This window comes from Pygoscelis adeliae, unplaced genomic scaffold (genome assembly GCF_000699105.1).
Source record: "Pygoscelis adeliae isolate BGI_AS28 unplaced genomic scaffold, ASM69910v1 Scaffold174, whole genome shotgun sequence".
NCBI lineage: Eukaryota > Metazoa > Chordata > Aves > Sphenisciformes > Spheniscidae > Pygoscelis > Pygoscelis adeliae.
Window position 1 is genome coordinate 5,279,122 of NW_008824676.1, and position 19,224 is coordinate 5,298,345.

The following is a 19,224-nucleotide window of genomic DNA, read 5'->3' on the forward strand; positions in this document are numbered from 1 at the left end:
AGAAGAGAAGGCTTTGGGGAGACCTTCTTGCAGCCTATCAGTACTTAAAGGGGGCTTACAAAAAAGATGGTGGCAGACTTTTTAGCAGGGCCTCTTGCGACAGGACAAGGGGGAATGGCTTTAAACTAAAGGGGGGTAGATTTAGACTAGATAGAAGGAAGACATTTTTTACGCTGAGGGTGGTGAAACACTGGCACAGGTTGCCCAGAGAGGTGGTGGATGCCCCATCCCTGGAGACATTCAAGCATCAGGTTGGACGGGGCTCTGAGCAACCTGATCTAGTTGAAGATGTCCCTGCCCATGGCAGTGGGGTTGGACTAGATGACCTTTAGTGGTCCCTTCCAACCCAAACTATTCTGTGATTCTATGATAGATATAAGCTAAATGTATTTGCATACTTGGTATACATTCATGCACTGAAATCTCTTACTTATAATGGAGGAGACAACAGAAATCTCCCATTTGCTTAAAAAGTGTATAAAGGTCAAGATCAACTGTGTAGAAGCTGCACTTCAGAAGTGCTGTCATTTTGAGAGAATAGTTTATCAGAAAGATTTTTAAAATCAAGGGTAACCTTTTGAACTAGCACAGTTTTAAAGGTAATCTACTTTATAAAGATCATAGCAAGCCTTTTAAAATCAATTCCTGACCCTCTGCTTAATTAGGATGTTTCTTCTAAAGCTTTTGAGAATATATGTAACATACATTCTATTCATGTTTGTAAACATGGAGAATGTGAGCAACATCAAGAAGGGCATGGGAATCAAAAAAACAATTCAACTGACAGCACATAACACAGTCATGTATGAATAGAGGCAATTTTTTTTTTACTAAGTTGTGGAGAATTTGCACTTCTAATTTCAATTGCTAGTGGCCCTGCAGGCATTTGTCATACAGGTCAGTTATGTCTATAGGAACTTAAAATTACAGGAAAACTGACTAGGTTTGGAATAATTTATTAAAAGTATTAAAAATACATAAGAAAACAGCACAATGAAAATTAGAGGAGTCAGGCAAAAAAGGGAGACGAGTTTGTAACAGAGGTAGAAGCACAAAACAAATTGAGAAGGTTGCATCATAGAGAAGCAAAGATACAGAGCAATGCATGCCCAAGATGTTTTCAAATCTCATGCTGGTGGTTGTAAGATTTTTTGAGTGGGAACAACCCCCTCCTGCACAACCATTTCTACATGGTTTTGTCTCTGCCTACATTCCTCTCAACTCCCCTATATTATTTGGTACAATTCTGCTCATCCATCTCCTACCTGTTTTAAACTCTTTCCTTTGTGAGCCTTTATTTTATTAACAATCTATTTGCAATCTGTTTGTTACTTTGCCATAACTCTGTTCAGTAGACTGCGATACTGTAATTAGGACTGAAGATGTTTCACAGACTGAAGTGCAAAATAATGGTCAAAAAAAACTGCTGAGAGGATAAGCTATGCACATGGTTATCTGGTGTGTATGGATTTTCTTGTAGACTTTCTAAAAACATGTACAACAGTTTCCTTATTCCCTTCTTCCTGAAATTTGTTCACTGCCCTACATTACAGAATATGACCATAAATTACCTACAGGATGTTGACTGGTAAACAGAAGTGAGCCAATGAAAACTTTACAGTACAAAATTCAACTTGCAAGTTATAACAAGAAAATAATTGAGAAACCTATGCAAAAATTCTGTAGCAAGACCTAGAGAAGTAAAGTACCTGTAGTAACGGTGAACAACATGTCAAGGAAAAAGTCACTTCAGAAAAGCAGGGAGAGGGAGATTAGGGATTTATCTTCACAGTAATGCCAGGAGATTAGTTGAAAAGATAAAAGAATTAGCTTTCAATGTGAACCACAAGATGATAAGGTATGCATTATATTGGACATGGTAAGGACATGAATGCAGCTGGATAAATGATCTGAAGGTGTTTAAAACAGCTTAGAGGAAAAAGAGAATATGTTGTGATAAAGTCTAAACCATGAATAGGGAGGATAATTATTGCATTTGTAACTCTTGGGAGCCACTGAAAGTCTTATTTGGAGAACTACGGGGGAAGAACGCATAGGAATCTTTGCCTCCAGGCCAAGCTGTAAAGCTTTAATTTAAAATGCCCTTTGCTCTGCAATACAGAGAGACACTCAGTAAAACGGAGTCATTATAATTTTTTTAAACTGTTGTGAATGAGTGTTTTCACCAGTGTAGAAGTTCTTTAACATGGGGCTGGGGGCGGGGCTGGGGGGGGACTGGTTTTGCAGTTGTGACAATTACGGTGCTACATACCCCAAAGACAGACCTGGAAATACTTCCCAATTTTTCAGATTTTAAAGGCATGAACACTTGTTCTCTAGTGATAGCTTACACGCAAGAGACAACATTCCATTATTGCTGTTGGTAGAAAAAGCGTGCTCATATATTAGAGGTGTACCTGCAACTTGGCAGATATAATATACAGCAGAAGCATAAATACCAAAGACCACAGAGGTCTGCGGTATTAAAACATAATTTAGTAAGGTAGGTCATGTAGCCTTACAGCGGCAGCATGACAGGAAATCTACCATCAAGACAATCATTTCATTTTAAATCCCTTCTCAGTAGCAACTGTCCAAGAAAATCGCTTGCTTGGTTTCAACACCAAGTTAAAGTTGGATTTAGAAAGATTAAAGGCCAGATGTCTTTGGTTCTATTTTACAGAAACGCTGCTTAAAATTGTTCTGATAAATATAAAGCTGTCCAGGTATGCTTGATGAAATATATAATCTGCAAGTTCAAAAATGTGTTTAGGAGACCCAGACTGTTTCAAAAGAACTCAAAAATCAGCTAAATCCACCCCCATCTTTTATACTTGAGCCATACACCTAACATTTAAGATGTGCATACAAAGAACTGTATGGCTCTGTCTATGCACTTTCTTCAGGTTTTCATTAACAGACCACCCCCATCCCCATTATCCAAAAATTCTCCAGTGACGAATTTTCACTTTATATTAAGACAGAAACTTTAAGAGTATGATATTTATTTTTCCCTAGCTGGAAAGCTATTTTAGAACACAGGACCACCAGAGCTACTTTTTTTTATTTTTTTTTTTAAATTTATTTTTAAATGGAAGTCCTCACTGGATCTTTCTTCTGAGTAGTTAAAGGTCTGTCTACCAGCTGCTGCTATCTTGTGTATGAAGTACATTGTGTTCTCCTCTTCTTGGCACTGCCTATTCAAGCATGCTGGCTATTGAAAGCAGAGTCAAAAATTCCATTCACCTCTTGCCCAGCAGATGCTTTTCTGCCTGTATTGTGACCTGTGACACAACTGTTGCAGTAAACAAAGAGGTGAAGGGTTGTTAAAACATATCCTGAAAGCTGCATAGCTAGATTTTAGGCTGTCTGTGTATCTCGTACAATCCAATTCCAGCAACAATTGTTCCGACAGTAGCAAGTACCGGTGCTGTTATTTATTATTTACAGTATGCCATAAATGTACTATATATGATACTTGGTGCATTACTACTGTTGAAAAGCAACAACATTGTTCATGATGCAGCACAAGAATGGATAGCAAAGATGTTCTATAATTAGACTTTTGACAGTCTTTGAGTGGCAAACAATGGAAGGGAAGAAGAAGGTAGTATGATAAAACAGAGACCATCCACTGACCGTACATTTTTCCAAAAACTTAACTGTGTGCACAAGTAGCAATGTAACATTTGAAGTGATACTGCAAGGATAACTACAGTGAGATGTGCAAGCTGTTGTCAAAAAGGATGAGTTTGCATTTTGACTCTTATTTTAGGAGAAGGGTGTGAAAGTCAGTTTGATTTCCAGGGATTAGTGGCAGCTTCCCTATGGAAAGAATCAGGCTTGTATTCTTCTACCCACTGAAGGAGACTGTTAGTCTCCCCACTTGCACATATTCTAAGTATCTGCATCATAAAACACAACCAACAGCTTAGCTGGCACTGCTTAACATCTGAAGAACAAAGACTATACACTGGTATCGCCTAATGCCTTAATGGCCATACAGTCACATCACTAACAGAATAGTCCCAACCGCGGCTGCCGCCCAAAAAGAGGCCTAAGACCGACTTACTGGAAGAGAACATAGCAACCTTTGAGCAACATGTGCTGCTTTTATACCCCATATTCTCCCAGCATCTCATCAGTTTCTCAGTTTCATGAGTTCTAAAATTCTTTTTTTCTTGTATTAAGGAACCTGTGCAGTCAAGTGTACAGTAGTTTCAGTTACTGCTTCAATCTAATCAGGTAAAACGCTTAACTCCTGGATTTATATTATTTGATAGTAGCAGTGTCCAAAATTACATTTCAGTAAATTTCATTTCACAAAAACTTTACTGTGGAAAGAAAATATCAATTCAACTTAAACCAACTTTTCTCTTAGTTCAATGTTTGTATGGAAAAATAATTAAGCAGTCCACTTAGAAAGGCATAATCTGTTCATGAGCATGCAGGTATCAATTTTATCTTATGAGAATTTTTCCATGTTCCAGTTGCTTCATTCCTTATTACATGCTGCAAAAGGCAGTAATAATTTTTATAGCCAAATATCTCTTCATAAGATACCAGGTGGCTTTCAATATTTACTATTTAAGTCATGCATGAAATTTAAACATTACAAAAAATGACTTACCCGTTGACACTCCTGAAATATGCACATTTTCAGAATGTTCTGCAAGAGCACCATTTCCTAAAATTAAACATAATGAATAAGTTAATTTCCAAGATAAAATTTGTAAAAATTCTTCAGATACCCTTTTACAGAACAGAAAGAACAAAACTGAAGTTATTTTAATTAATATTAAACATTAAAGGACCTATGTTCATTTTATGATAAAACTTAGAGAAAAACTAGAGAAAAAGTTACTATACAATGAAAATAAAACCCAAGCATCATTAGTGTACTAGGAACAATTAAATATACTAGAAAGTTAAGGAATGAGAGACTGATAGTAGCAGAGAGTTTTGAGAAATTTCAGGCATTTTAGATGGTAGATTTTGCATGATTTTGCATCAAATGTTATTTTCTTTTCAAGAAAGGTTTATTTCAATGCATCTTCTCCATCTCCTCCTGGATCAAGATTTGTAAGTAAATGCTATGCAAATAAAGACATCTGGGGGAAAACATCCATCTATTTCATAATGCATTGCAGCCTATACCTTTTATCCAGAAAGATGTTTCAGATATAGCCAGGAACCAGCTACCTTCAAGAGTAACTCCCCATGAGTGTTCATTAAAACTAAGTATACTTGGCAAAGATGAACAATGAGACCCATATGGTCATCAAGAGTTAGAGAAAAAAAAGCTATTTCTCCAAATCTCATACTACTTTGTACTCCTCCAAAGTAAAAGTAGTCTGCTAAAGCAAATACGTTTGCTGACAGGTGGTAGCCCTGTTACATGATGTGACAGATCAAGTTGTATTTGTGCACACTTCCCCCACTGAACAGCTCTCCTTCTCCTCTCCTTTATTCAACATTTTTTCTTTCAACCTTTACAACAATTTTTTAATAAAACCTTCCAGGCATTTTGGGAGGAGAGAGCTACTTTCATAAATAAGCTGCTTTGAACACAGGCAGTGAATCTAAAATTTAAAATACATCACTAAACAAATTTTAAAACCACAACTCTTAATCCCTCAAAGTTTTGTAATATTGAAGATTTGCCACATCTCACAGATTTTCATACATGTGAAATCAGTTGTTCTACCAGCACTACAATGCAAATGTGATATGTTTAGGTAACAAGAACCTTAAAAACATGAAGAAAACTCAAATTCCTTTTATACCAAGCTTAAAGACTGTTAGAGTTGACCTAGAACATACACCTAAGCAAGCATCTCAATGCTCCTCCATTGCAGTGGTTACAAACGTTTCAGAAATTGCTCCCAGGATTGACACCAAATGCACAAAGAAATAATTTTTTACTTCCTAAAGACACAATACAGTTAGAAACCTGATGACCAGAATTTGTAGAAAAATACCAAGCCTAATTTAAAAACAAAACAAAAACAACCAAAACCACCCCTGAATTTTTGGGCTCTCAGGCGACACGTTTCCCCCCTCCATTTTAAATGTACTAATTTTGCTGCATATATTTACATACTAAGTTGCTTTGTCTCAATTAAAAAAAAATAATAATAATTCTGCACTGTAACAATTCCCCTCAATGTTCAAAAGAGAGAAGTATTTTAAAACAAAAACTACTTCAAATACTGTATTTTCCAACTAAACTATTTTCAAAAATAAAATACCTATACGTTTTAAAAAGCTATTCTCCAAATATTTTCTCCATTTTGCATATAAACTGACATGCTAAGGAATGTTTGCTGATATCAGTAACACTCAGGTCTAAATTTACAAAATAAACACCATCTTTGCTGTAAAGTGATTTTACCTGTAACTCATTCCACAGAAGTACGTTTCTGATTGTCTTGTTTTCTATTATTTGCATCAACATAAGGAAAACATTAACACATTTCAAGACCTCTTGTTTTAAGCTAAAAATCACTTACTGGTATTTCATCTTTCAAATTACAGTAGGGATTATTCACATTTTCATATTTTCAAAAAGGGGTTATTAACACATACAACTATATCTGTAGTTGTTACTGAACACCGAAAATGAACAGCATGACAAAAAAAAAAAAGGATTTCACTAACATTTAGAAATTTGAAAAGTAATTACATTGAAGACAGTCAATATCTGGGCACTCCACTGACAGCCCCAGAATCTGAATTACAGACAAGCTGTCTATAAATAAAGACCAGGAAAACAAAACCCCCAGAATTTCAATGATACCAGTTCTGATAAAAATACAGTAACAAAACATGAAAATACTGACATAACACTGAAGTGATGGAAAGAAAAGCAATATATATATATATAAAACTGACAAAAACTGTAAATCAGTAATAACGAGAAGCATACTAAAATGGGAACTCACATCCAAATCCTATACACATTGACTTAGAATTAATGGTTTACATTAAGAAGAAAACGTAAGTCAATATCCAAAACAAAACACTTTAGTATTTTCCGTTTAAACATGCTTTATGATCTAACAATTAATCTCTTGACATAAAGTGACATCACATTTATTGTCAAACTAACTTCAGTGATTAGTCAGAAGAAGCACTAATGTGTGATGATGAAGCCTCAACTCAGATCCAAGTACTGTAATATCAAAATAAGGTGGTTTTCTTAAAAAATTATTTCCATCCCAATAATCCTTCACTACATGAAAGATGAACCTTAGAAACCTCTCAGATTATTACTTCCTTTTTTATTGGAAACTGTCACTGAAATAGCGTGTTCAGATGCCATTTAAGCATTACTAACTGCTGACACCTTTATGAAATTTTTAGGCAATGATCCTTATATGATCTCAACAATTATGTCACATAGTTCCATATAAACTGAGTCCACTAGAATATCAATATATCAGATAACAGATCAGTAATTTCCATTAAGATATGGCAACATAATTATCTTTGAAATTCCTGTTAGCCTATCATTTAATACAGCAGAGTATGAGTATATAAAAAAAAATTCTTAGGTCACCAATAAGCTCTCATATTTCTTGATGTTTTAAAGAGATACTTACTGTTCATTCTCATTTGAACCTGAAGTTTAAAACTGAAACAGGTGCCACTAACAGAACTTGACACAAAGTTTGCCCACATCAGTTACAGGAGCTGGTTAAGTATGTGTGACAGCAAAGCACTAGCAGACACACACTGAGAAGCTCCTGCACAAATCCATTCTGCCTGTGAGAAACCAAGTTTGTTTTTCAAATACTGACATCTTCCATCACTTTTTTTTTTGGTGACTTCTTAAAAAAAATAATCACTTGTGTAACCAGGACTATATACATCTCTTTCGTATCCTTTTATAAATACTTACGACAAATGGATCACTTATTTGAAGTGGTATTAAACAGAAATGTACGTCAACTTTAGTCCTGCAGCTTAAGATATGGTCATCAACTGCATTTAAGTTAAAAATTTTAAATGGACAAGGCTCAAGATAAAAACAAGCATTTACAATGTTTTTCCTAAAAAAACCCCAACAAAATAGAATCTTTGGTAAATAGGATACAAGATATGTTAAACTATTGGTAACCTATAGGTCAAACAAAAGTATGGAAAGTACTTTTAATGGCTTTCTATTTAAGTGCACGAGTTTGTTCCATACTGTAAACACACTCTAATATCTCTAATTTAGAGATATTACCAGCAGTGGTGGCAACAACCTCCAATTTCTGAGGTGCCTTTCTGTCTTAAATAACTTTAAAAATCTCCTAAATGTTCAAAGTATTGTTATGGTCAAAGTTGGTCACTGATTCTGATGGACTCATCCATAAAATTTTATTTTCACAGCACAAAGCCAGTCCCTTTGACCTTCATCAGTTTTTTCTATCCCACTTAAATCTTCCAAGCTGAGATGCTGTCTTGTCTTAGGAGCAGCAGAAACAGACCACAGAAGCAAGGCAAGGTGACACTAGGTTTGCCTTCAGGTTTTCCAGTAGTTGGGGCATTTCTCTCCTATCAGTCTATATGAAACTACGTTAAACACCCCCCACCCCACCCTGAAAAACCCAACACCCTCACAATGTCACTTCCAAACATCCTGGTCAAAGAGCCATGAGCCCTATACTCCTATACGGAGTCTGGAGAGGAGAACAAAACTACACGGAAGATAAAAACCATAGCCTTGGAAGGTATTTGACTCACTAACATCTTCTGAGTTTCATCACAGATAGGAAAATAAACACAGGCCAGGGGAGTGGGGCTGGCAACAAGGAAAACATCGCAGCAGCAACCACTCCAACCAAATTGCAGAGGAAAACTATAAGGGGAAAGTGGGAAAAAACAATCCTTTCACACTTGAAAAACATGACGCTTGGAAACAATAGCTGCCAAGTTCTATATATTTGAAACCCAGACAGTAGCAGTGATGCTCAGACTAACGTGGAGGCTAACCACAATGCAGCAGCCTTCATTTTAGGATGTTACCCCCCTACATCCTCCCTTCCCCGCAGCCTACACAGCACAGCTCACTCTCAAAATGGGAAGAATATCAGACTCAAAGGATTATTTGCATAACTTCAAAGCATAAAACTAAGCTTCTCCTTTAAGTTTTACTCATATTCATGTAGTTTTCAAAAAGGAGAGACAGAGCCCCCCGTCCCTAATAATTAAGTGTCCCTCTTAGTCAAAACACTCAGATTAAACAAGACAAGCTTCTGCATTCCAGAGGTTTCAGACAAAGAACAAGAAGTTTACCTAAATACTGATATATTTGAGATAGCAAATAATGACTCTGAAATGAAAACCCCGTTTTAATCTCAATTTGACTAAAACCAGTAATACGAACGCAGTGAAGCGATGAATATTGTAAAAGTACACCCAAAAAATTGGGTACATGTGACTTTGTCCACCATGATTGTAAAATCGAATTTTATAACTTCAGTTTGGAAGAACATCATGTATCTTGGGTCTCAGTTAAATCCAGATTGTGTTTTACAGAGAAATTAACTTGACTGTTGAAATGAAAAATGAAAAGAAAAAAAAATCCATAGTGGCAAACACCACATTTAAGTTACCTTTATTTTTGCTGTTAGACCAAGTAGTTACTGTCCACAAAAAAAAAATCATGCACACGTATCACCATTGAAGCTAAATTCTTCTATATCAAGATTAAGCCTGTGCCATTCGTTTTAACAGCCAAATTACAACCCCCCATAAACAGAACTGTATAAATTGAGGAACTGCTTTAACTGAACGGCTATGAAGAGAGAGCTTTTTCTAAACTACCTTGAGTTAAAAGGTACTGTGGTGCATAATGAATGGTACGTAAGCAGACTGGACAGGGTATTTCTCTTGAACCACAATTACCAGGGACAAGAGATCAACACCACTTCCTGTATAGCATGCATTTCCAAACACCCTTTATCATGGTACATGTTCAACTTGCTTTAGACAATGTACAACTTGCTTTACTTTAGACAATGTACTTCATGATCAAACTTCCTTTCTCCATCCTACTCCCAAAATTTCCGTCTACTCTGTACCTTACAAAGAGGAAGCTTAACTTGTTTACACTGCCTCTTGTCAGCTGAAGCTACCGTGCATTAATCTTCACCAAATTTTGCTACTAACTGACCAAGTGTGGATGATGCCACCAAAATAAGAATCTTACTATACAATTCCATGAACAAAGCGGTGCTTTGTTTATCACCCCACTGACATATCACCCCACTAAAAAGACACTTAGCAATGGTCCTATGATGCCCTAGTCCAAAAATAGCAATATCCTTCTTGATCTAGAGATACGGGAGCTGGAAACATCCATGATGCCTCTGTAATATTGCAACACGCTTCTTGAATATGACCCCTTTTGCTAGCACATTTTGTGACAGTCCCAGCCAGTGGCCATCCCACCCCTCCACTTCCTGCAAATATCTAAGCACAGTTGTGCAGAAACAAGCTCCGCCGGAAGACGCCATGTGTCAGGCTGAACTGCAGTCACGCTGGTCTGCTGAGTCTGTGGGAGAAAAGTGCAAAGGCTAACTGCCTACCCATCATACCTACACTTAATCCGAAGGTTAAGATGTTACAGCTCAGAGCAGAGCATGCGGGAGACCAACAGAAAAACAAGTACTACCACCCTCCTCCAGATAAACTACATGATCTTCAAAGGTCCCTTCCAACTCAAACCATTCTATGATAAAAAGATTTGTTCAGTATGTAACCCAAAATACTATACTGAATCATTTAGATGTAGATCACATGCAGTTAATGAGCCAAAAAAATTAGGTAGGATCCTCCTCAGTCTTTTGGCTCATCGTTTACAACCTTGTCATCTCCTGAACACTTTGCACCTATATTTGTTAAACTACTGTGCATTTAGAATTAAAGGCATTAGCTGCAGGGATTTAATGCTGTAACAACAGCAAAGAGCTACATATCCATAGGCATATAGACATACTGCTGCCAAACTCTCCTGTACTGCAGAAGGAGTAGTACACAGTAAATTGAGATTATGCAACTGAGGAAAAAAAAAGTTTCTAGAATCTCAAATGAACATGAAGGTGTGAAAGGGACTAGCTTTTTTCATCCTTTATAACCTAGAAAAGTCTCCGAGAATATGGTTTCTCCTGTACTTTCTCTTCTATCTGTGCAAATCATGTTCTCCTACCACTGCTAAACCGTATTACAGAAATTCAGACTTTGCCTTCCTCAGAAGACAGGAACAGAGCTACACATGCAACTTCAACATTACAAGAGACAAGGAACTGAAAGTGGAGCAAATAGAAAGAAAAAAAGAGCAGTTGAAAATTACTCTCCCAGAACAGCTCATGAAATAAACAGTATTATTGGTACAGGGAATGCTTCAAATTAAGGTGCGGCAGAGCTCAGAGTGCACAGTCCACTGAAGCCAGGCAACATTTGTTACGACTCTATATTCAGTAACAAAGCGAAGCAGCAGTGTCATTTCCAGATTCCTACAGAAACAAGTCACAGCCTTTACAGGTGACACCATTTTATTATTTCCTGCTTTCTGATGGCTTAGTTTGCAATCACTGTGTCCTTTTGATTAGAGATATGCATGAAATCAAATTAACATGTTTGTGCACCAGTATGTACTTGGATTAATTACTCAAGATAAGATTCATGGTCCACAGTCATCTCATTTTCATGTCTTTATTGTTCTTTTTTCTACAGTGCATTGCATCTTTCACCAGAAGTTTTTGTCCTACACCCAACTGCTGCTTACTGACTTGACAAAGGGCAACACATGCTTTTGCATAAGTTCATATATTTCATCATGACAAAAGGCAATTAAAAAAGCATCATGAGAAATGACAGTACTGACTTTTAGGCATTAACTGATCAATAATCTCCAGTTTAGCTGAAGAATCTTTGCAAGAGTTATTGACAAGTTTTGTATTATTTATTTTTAGGTAACACCAAACTGTTTATTTAGTTATGTGCAGTTCTTTTCAATATTTCCTTAGTGTTAAGTACTGGAGTCATAGGATTTCAGGTGGTCATTTCTAAAACAGCATTAAGCTGTGCAGCAAGATGTAAATTATCCTTCAGGTAAGGGAAGGATTAAGTAACCATTTATTTTAATATAAAATTACACATGCAATAAGCAGAAACATTGAGAGAAAGCCTTACTGCTGTGCAGACATCAGTCAGAATTCTCTACCAAAGGCAAACTGAACAGCAGAGTGACAAGATTTATTCCAAATCCCTGTAACAGAAGAACATCTGCTACAAAGAAGATACAGTAAATATATCTAAAATTTCAAACAGTGAAAGCGAGTGTTCACACGAAATGAGAAAGTGTTGTATACTTGAATACTACAATGGCATAATGAATTTCTTTAATTAAGGAAAGAATAAAAATGACTAACAGATGAAACTATACTGAAATAGTGGCTTATTTAAATGTGTTTATGATACAAAAGCAGGAAATAAGCACATAAAATTTCACTGTAAAAACAGATAAAACACAGAATTTGTTTACAATACTCAATGCTGTTCTTTTATGTAGTACCATTTTTATTTTAGACCAACTGTGATGTACTTTTATTTAGACAACTAAGACAAGAACGAAGGAATAAATTTTGCGATGGAATTGTTTTATGTAGGATTTAGATTTTTATTTTTACTTTTTACAACAACCAATATCTACCATTTTGTGCTTAGAAAATTATTTCTTGGGTATAAAACAATGGGTATGGTGCTGCTGAAAGTCTGTACTGTATACTTAAAACCTGATGTCCAACATTGCATTTTTGTATCACCCCCTCATTCTTACACTGTCCTTTCCTCCTCACAGAGCTACTTTAAATGACAAGTAGCTGCATGATACTTTTGAAAAACAGGTCTTCACTCATCTCTTGGTGAATAAAAAACACAGCCACAAAGTTTCCAAATCTACATTCACTGTACAGAGCCTAAACCCACAGTTAATCAGTACTTGAGTGAACAACAGCACATACCTTTATTCCTATAATCTTGATAACAGTGACTTAAAAATCTCCAAAGAAAAATATTCTACTTCTTTTACATTCTTTAGCATTGTAACATTATTCCTCCCACCAAAAAAGTCTGTGCTCGTTCTTCGAAAATTGACTACTAAAACAGGTACTCTAAAAAAAAAGTTTACTACATAAATAAATGCTTTGAATTTGAAGAATATGTCATGATCAGGTCATAACAGATCTATTAACTTCTCTGCCAAAACATAAAATATCTTTTATTCCCGATAATTTTATGGTGCTAACTTGGGATTTGTCTACATTAGTATTTTATTTCAGATAAACAACATGCTTCTGAATCTCCTGATCTGCTCCACTTCATGTGCTTTGGTTCACATTATGCTGTGGCCTTGGAACCATCAAACTGGACTCCTTTTAGATGACACTAATCTGGAAGACGCTCCTACTGGTAATGTGTACTCAGTCCTCTGGACCACGCTAGAGCTAGTCCAAAGAAAAACCTTCAGCAATGTATACAGCGTAAACATTACATCTTCAGCCTAACTTGTTTTACTCCACAAATCCGCTCCTGCCAGACCGTGGGATGTGCCAATGCAGAGACACCCCCAGCTATCCAACACCAGAAGTGTACTCTCTGCTCACCGCAGCTCCAGTGCTGCCAGGGAGGCTCCGTCTCAACTTCAGGCATAAGCTTCAGAGTCTCCACCGTCATTTATTGTGAGCAACGCAAGATCTCTTTCTGGATTCATTAAGCACTGCATACATTATTCACTAATATGACACCAATTGTGAATGCTGTTGCAACACACGGAAGAAAATTTACAGAATTCCATTGTCGTGGTTTAACCCCAGTCAGCAACGAAGCACCACGCAGCCGCTCGCTCACCCTCCCAACCCCCAGTGGGATGGGGGAGAGAATCGAAGAGTAAAAGTGAGAAAACTCATGGGTTGAGATAAGAACAGTTTAATACTTGAAATAATAGAATAATAATAAATAAATTGTAATGGAAAGTAAAGCAACGAGAGAGAGAGAAAAAAAATTGATGCAACCGCTCACCACTTGCCGACAGATGCCCAGCCAGTCCCCAACCAGCAATTGCTGCCCCCTGGCCAACTCCCCCCATTTTATATACTGAGCATGATGTCACATGGTATGGAATATCCCTTTGGCCAATTCAGGTCAGCTGTCCTGGCTATGTCCCTCCCAGCATCTTATGCACCTCCTCACTGGCAGAGTATGGGAAGCTGAAAAGTCCTTGACTTAGTATAAACACTGCTTAGCAACTAAACTAAACACACTGCAACAACTAGAACATCAGTGTGTTATCACATTATTCTCATGCTAAATCCAAAACACAGAACTATACCAGCTACTAGGAAGAAAATCAACTATCCCAGCCAAAACCAGGACATCCATACAAACCATAACGAGAGGTAGCATAATGTAAATTCGGCATAGATGCTGCCAGCCAGATGCTGGAGTATCCAAACACAGCCCTCAGCACCACCGGGATACATCAGGTAAACATTTGGAAGATGATGCAGTCTACAATGTGAGCTATAAGTGTGGCTTTCTCAGTCACTTTCCACTCTTCCTTCTCCCTTCTATAGGAAAGGACAGCTCTTCCTTATTGCCCAAACATACAAAGCAACCAGCAGTTCTGTACTTGGCTGTGTTTAATGCAGCACAAACCTCTTCTCTGGGTGTATGGGCAGGAGACACTTTCACAAGAGAGAGAACAGGAAACACTTTTGAAAGAGATCTTTGCACACCAAATTGGCAAGATAACCCGAGCTTCCTTTATCCTAGGTTGCAAAAGAGAAGCTGGAGTAGTAACTGCAGCAACTCTGATTTAATGCTGCAGGTGGAAAAAAACCATCTGGTCACACCTGTAAATGCCACAAGACAATTTTTAATTGAGTCTATTGTCATTAAAATACAAAATTTTAAATTAATAACTAAACTAACTTAAGAGAAGGACTTTGTGTGAAAGTTTCAGAAAAAAAACAGTTAAAGCTTCTCAGTTGTAGTTTGAAAAGGTGGGGACAGAAAAGAACCTGACCTTTTTTTTTTTATTCTCACTCAAAAATTCCACAAACTATTTATAGACAGCTCTAATATATTTGGCAGCAAGCAGTGGAAATTGGAAATCTAGCAGAGACACTGGCTCAGCTTCAACAAGATTCCTGATTTTAAGCACATAAGTAGTTCTATTCATGTCAAACCCTATACTTCTGCCCAGCCAGGTATAAAGGAAGTTGCTTGACTGACCACTGCCTGCAAGTTGTGTGTGTTCTCAGGTGGTAATCTAGTGCAGCATTTCAGATTAGACAGAGTAGAAAAAACCAGATTACTAAAACCAATTAAACAGTTCAAACAGTGAATACAGTCTTCTAAATTACAGCTAAATCTCCGGTAACTTTAAAAAAAAAAAAAAAGATAAGGAAATCAGAGGAAAAGGGAGTAGACCAGAAAGCGGGGGGGCGGCAAGAAAGACTATATATACTGCCTACAGCTCCGTAAATGAACTGTCTCCTTTATAAGGCCTAGGTGCCTATTCTTAACTGATTAGATCCTATCATGAATGCAAACCTAACAATTTGCCCTCCTATTTGAAAACATTCCACTGCTGTATTACTTACAAACCTAGAAAAAGCCAAAGTTTCTAGCTATTTCAAACAGCTATGTTTAAAATAGTAAAACTGAATTATTTTAACAAAGGGCTGTTCAGAGCCTTTGTACATGTTCAACTGCAGAAACTATTCTTCTGAAATTCCATTTCAGATAGTAAAAGTATTTCACATTTGAGAAGTGCCAGACTAGTGGAAAATTTCGATGTGTGGGCTGCACAGTGCTTATGCAGTAACAGGAAGAGCATTTCAGATTTGATTCATACTCTTCACATGCTTCATACTTTTATCTACTAGTTTCTTTAAATAGCTGTTGCAGTAAAAAACCTGGTTTTGTTTTTACTCCATGCAGGTTTAGATTGATTTCCCATCTTAATTCCTTGTAACTACAGTAACAAATGGTAGTAGACAACATTCTACATACAGCTTGTATATTATATTTAAAAAAACCCACAAAAACCCAAAAACACTACCAAAAACCAAACATCTACAGTCAACCAGAAGATTTCAGGCCTCTGTCAGAAGTTAGATGGTAAAAGCAGGGCTTCAGGTCATATATTCTTAAGATACAATACTGCTGGTTACCCTGTTTTCTTCAAATGATTTGATTCCATTCCGTCTTGAAAAAGTGCTAACAGAAGAAACAAAATCATTATTCATAAACTAATAACTGCAGCCACCATAAATCTATTATAAGCTTGCAGAAATGAAAATATTATCTGCTATTACCCCATGAATCCCTACCAGGAACCCTCAAAACATCCAAGCTTCTAGTTCCAGATGACAGCATGACTCAGACTTACAACTGATTTTTTTTTCCAAAAAAGACTTAAGTAGTGTAGGAGTACTTGATATTGGGGGGTGGGGGAGAATCACGAGGATTTTTGAAAAGAAGGAAAACACTGCTCCACTGCTGCATCTTTGTTAGGGAGCCTACATCTCATGTGACCGACAATACAAAACAGAAGAGAAAAAGAAAAACACTAGTCATATTAAAAAGGAGAAAAAACAACAAAAAACATAGCCTAAGATACATCCAGAGAAGAATGGTTTCAAAATCCAGAAAGCTGGTTGGATTCATCAAATAAAATTACAAAATCTTTTTCTTTTAAGTCTTTATTCAATAGAAGGGCTAAGATGTTACAATTCAGGCAGAAATCAAGGAGGAAATTTCACACTTCTGACTGGAGCAAAAGCAGGGGATTGAGAAATCTAACCATAATTTCCAGATTTGCTAGATTCTTTCTGGAACATTGGCCTGAGCAAACCAGGGAATACTGGAGTCAAGAGTATATACTCACTGAGCTTCAGCACTGCCTTCATGAAGGTAACAACAATAAATCAGAATTAACTGCAAAGCATCCCAGCTGCACTCACTGTAATGACATAACTGAATTGAATGCAAGCCATTTACTGGAAAGGGTGGTGAAGCAGCAGTATAGTTACATACACATTTTGCACATACATCAAATATAAAAATCATAAAAGCACAGCATGTTTATTGCATCTAGGAAAAATATCCTCATTTGAAAGATAAAATTGTGTTTTCTTCCCTTCTCGATACTTATTACTAGAAGTGAAACTTTGATTTTGACAACCTTTTATACTCTTCAATGTGTTTGGGTTTCTTTCTGATAGAATTAAAAAGCACTGCAGAGTTCCCAAGAAAGCTTGTTTTCTTTAATTTACAAAAAAAAAGTTCACAGAAACCACAGACCTTGCAAATACTTGTGCAGACTTGTTTATGCAAAGTCTGGCAACTGGAGTTTTTAGACCCCTAGCACTTATTCAGACTGAAACTGAATTTACACATGTCACGCAGTCTGCCCAGCTATCTTCCAATAATACAGGACAGAGTCTCTGTCCCTTATTAATGCTTCACTGAACTAATTAAAGTATAAAAGTAACCTTGCACAGTCAAAGGAGGGAAGAACTCCTAAGGCAATGCATTTCTTGCCTGTGCCTTCAACATCTGTAAAACAAAGCTTTTTGTTAATCTCAAGCAAACACCCACGTGCAAAATTAATTTCATTATTCACTATGAATAATTTGATCTGCTCCAGTTAGAGCAGACAGAAGTGGAGATGTCACTGAGTTTCGAGGGAACTACAACACGTAGATGCTTCCATTCTCCCTATTAAAAAGACATTCAATCCACACAGCTCTTTCTCTACTGTTATTTGTTAGCTTCAAAATCTCAAATCACTACGATAGCAAAGGTTATTAATTAGCTACACTAATTTTCTAGACTTGCCTAAACTGTGCTGTTTATTAAATATCCTCAAGACTTAGGAAGAGTAAGAGATGAACTTGCTATAACTTGCCAGTCATAACACACTGCATTCCTCAAAAAGCACCATGAATTGCTCTATTCAAAAAAGACAGACATTAATAGAAGACAGACTGCCTGCAAGATATGAAATTGATTTTACTCAGATTAATAGCTTCTTTAATTAAGAATCAGATCTTAAAATAGCCAAGGCATACTCCTGGTACGAACATGTGTGCACACATACTTGCATGAGTACACTCGGCACCCATATAAAAATTGTGTGCATGGCAGCCTTGCTACTTTTACATTCTTTTGTTCAAACAAATTAGTTTCATCAAAGCAAACAAATAAGAGAAATATCCGGCGAAACTTATAATCCAGTACAACTTATTTTCTCTCCAGTGTTTTAAGCAAGACCTGTGTACGCTTCAAGAAAACTCTGCTACAGCTACTACATTGATTCAAATCATTGATTCTAAAATAGGAAACTTCAGAAAGCCCCATAGATACTTTAAAAAGTCTAGAAGTAGTCTATATGTATTTATATAATTCAAAAACAATAGAGAAACAGTTGTAAATCTCTAAGATCCAAACTAGTATTTTTCCCCCTCTCTTTGGAAAGCAGATCTTTTCTTTTTTTTTGCCTTCCATGTCATCTGCTATTAATCCTGTGATTCTTGTCCTGCAGGAATGATGCTGGTGCTGTACCTCGCACATTAGCATGAGTACACCTTAAAGAGTTTAACGCCTTATATTTCAGACACTAGGCAGTGTCGTAAACATAAATTTGCAAAAAGTTTAGTTGTCTTTACTTTCCTCATGATATCTGTAAAACCTGGTAACATACCACTGCATTTTTTCATAACAGCACAAATAAGCATTTATCATGATTGTAGCTTTATTGTGTCAGGAACTGTACAAACAAGAAAAACAACTCTTGCTCCACAGAGCTCACTGCTTTGTGAAAACTATGGTACATTTTTTTCAGTTAAAGGAAAGGACAATAAAAAAAGCACAATAACTAAAACAATTAGAAATCCTAGCCCACCAGGTGCCAAAATATAATCAGATGGTAGTGCTTTATAGGAACCACAGCAGAGTCAGGAGGGTTTGAAGAAAGCAGATATGATGGTTTTGTGTTTCCCATGGACAGATCTACCCAGGTGGTGGGAAGCACAAAGGAAAGAATGGATGAACTTGAGTAATGTGAAGAAATGAGAAAGCTATCAGTACTAAAGAACCACTGCAGATCAACAGGATAGTAAAACCAAGTGAAACAGAACTTTGACTTACAGTCAAAGTTCT

The 19,224-nt window shown here is 36.7% G+C and overlaps 1 protein-coding gene across 1 annotated transcript in view; it reads right to left on the reverse strand.

The window, feature by feature from the left end:
- Nucleotides 1-19,224, reverse strand: part of LRP12 (low density lipoprotein receptor-related protein 12) — a 142,191-nt gene that overhangs the window by 18,505 nt on the left and 104,462 nt on the right. Inside the window, exon 6 of the mRNA XM_009323134.1 lies at nt 4,631-4,687. Coding sequence (XP_009321409.1) covers nt 4,631-4,687 — 57 coding nt within the window. The remainder of the gene's footprint in view (nt 1-4,630; nt 4,688-19,224) is intronic.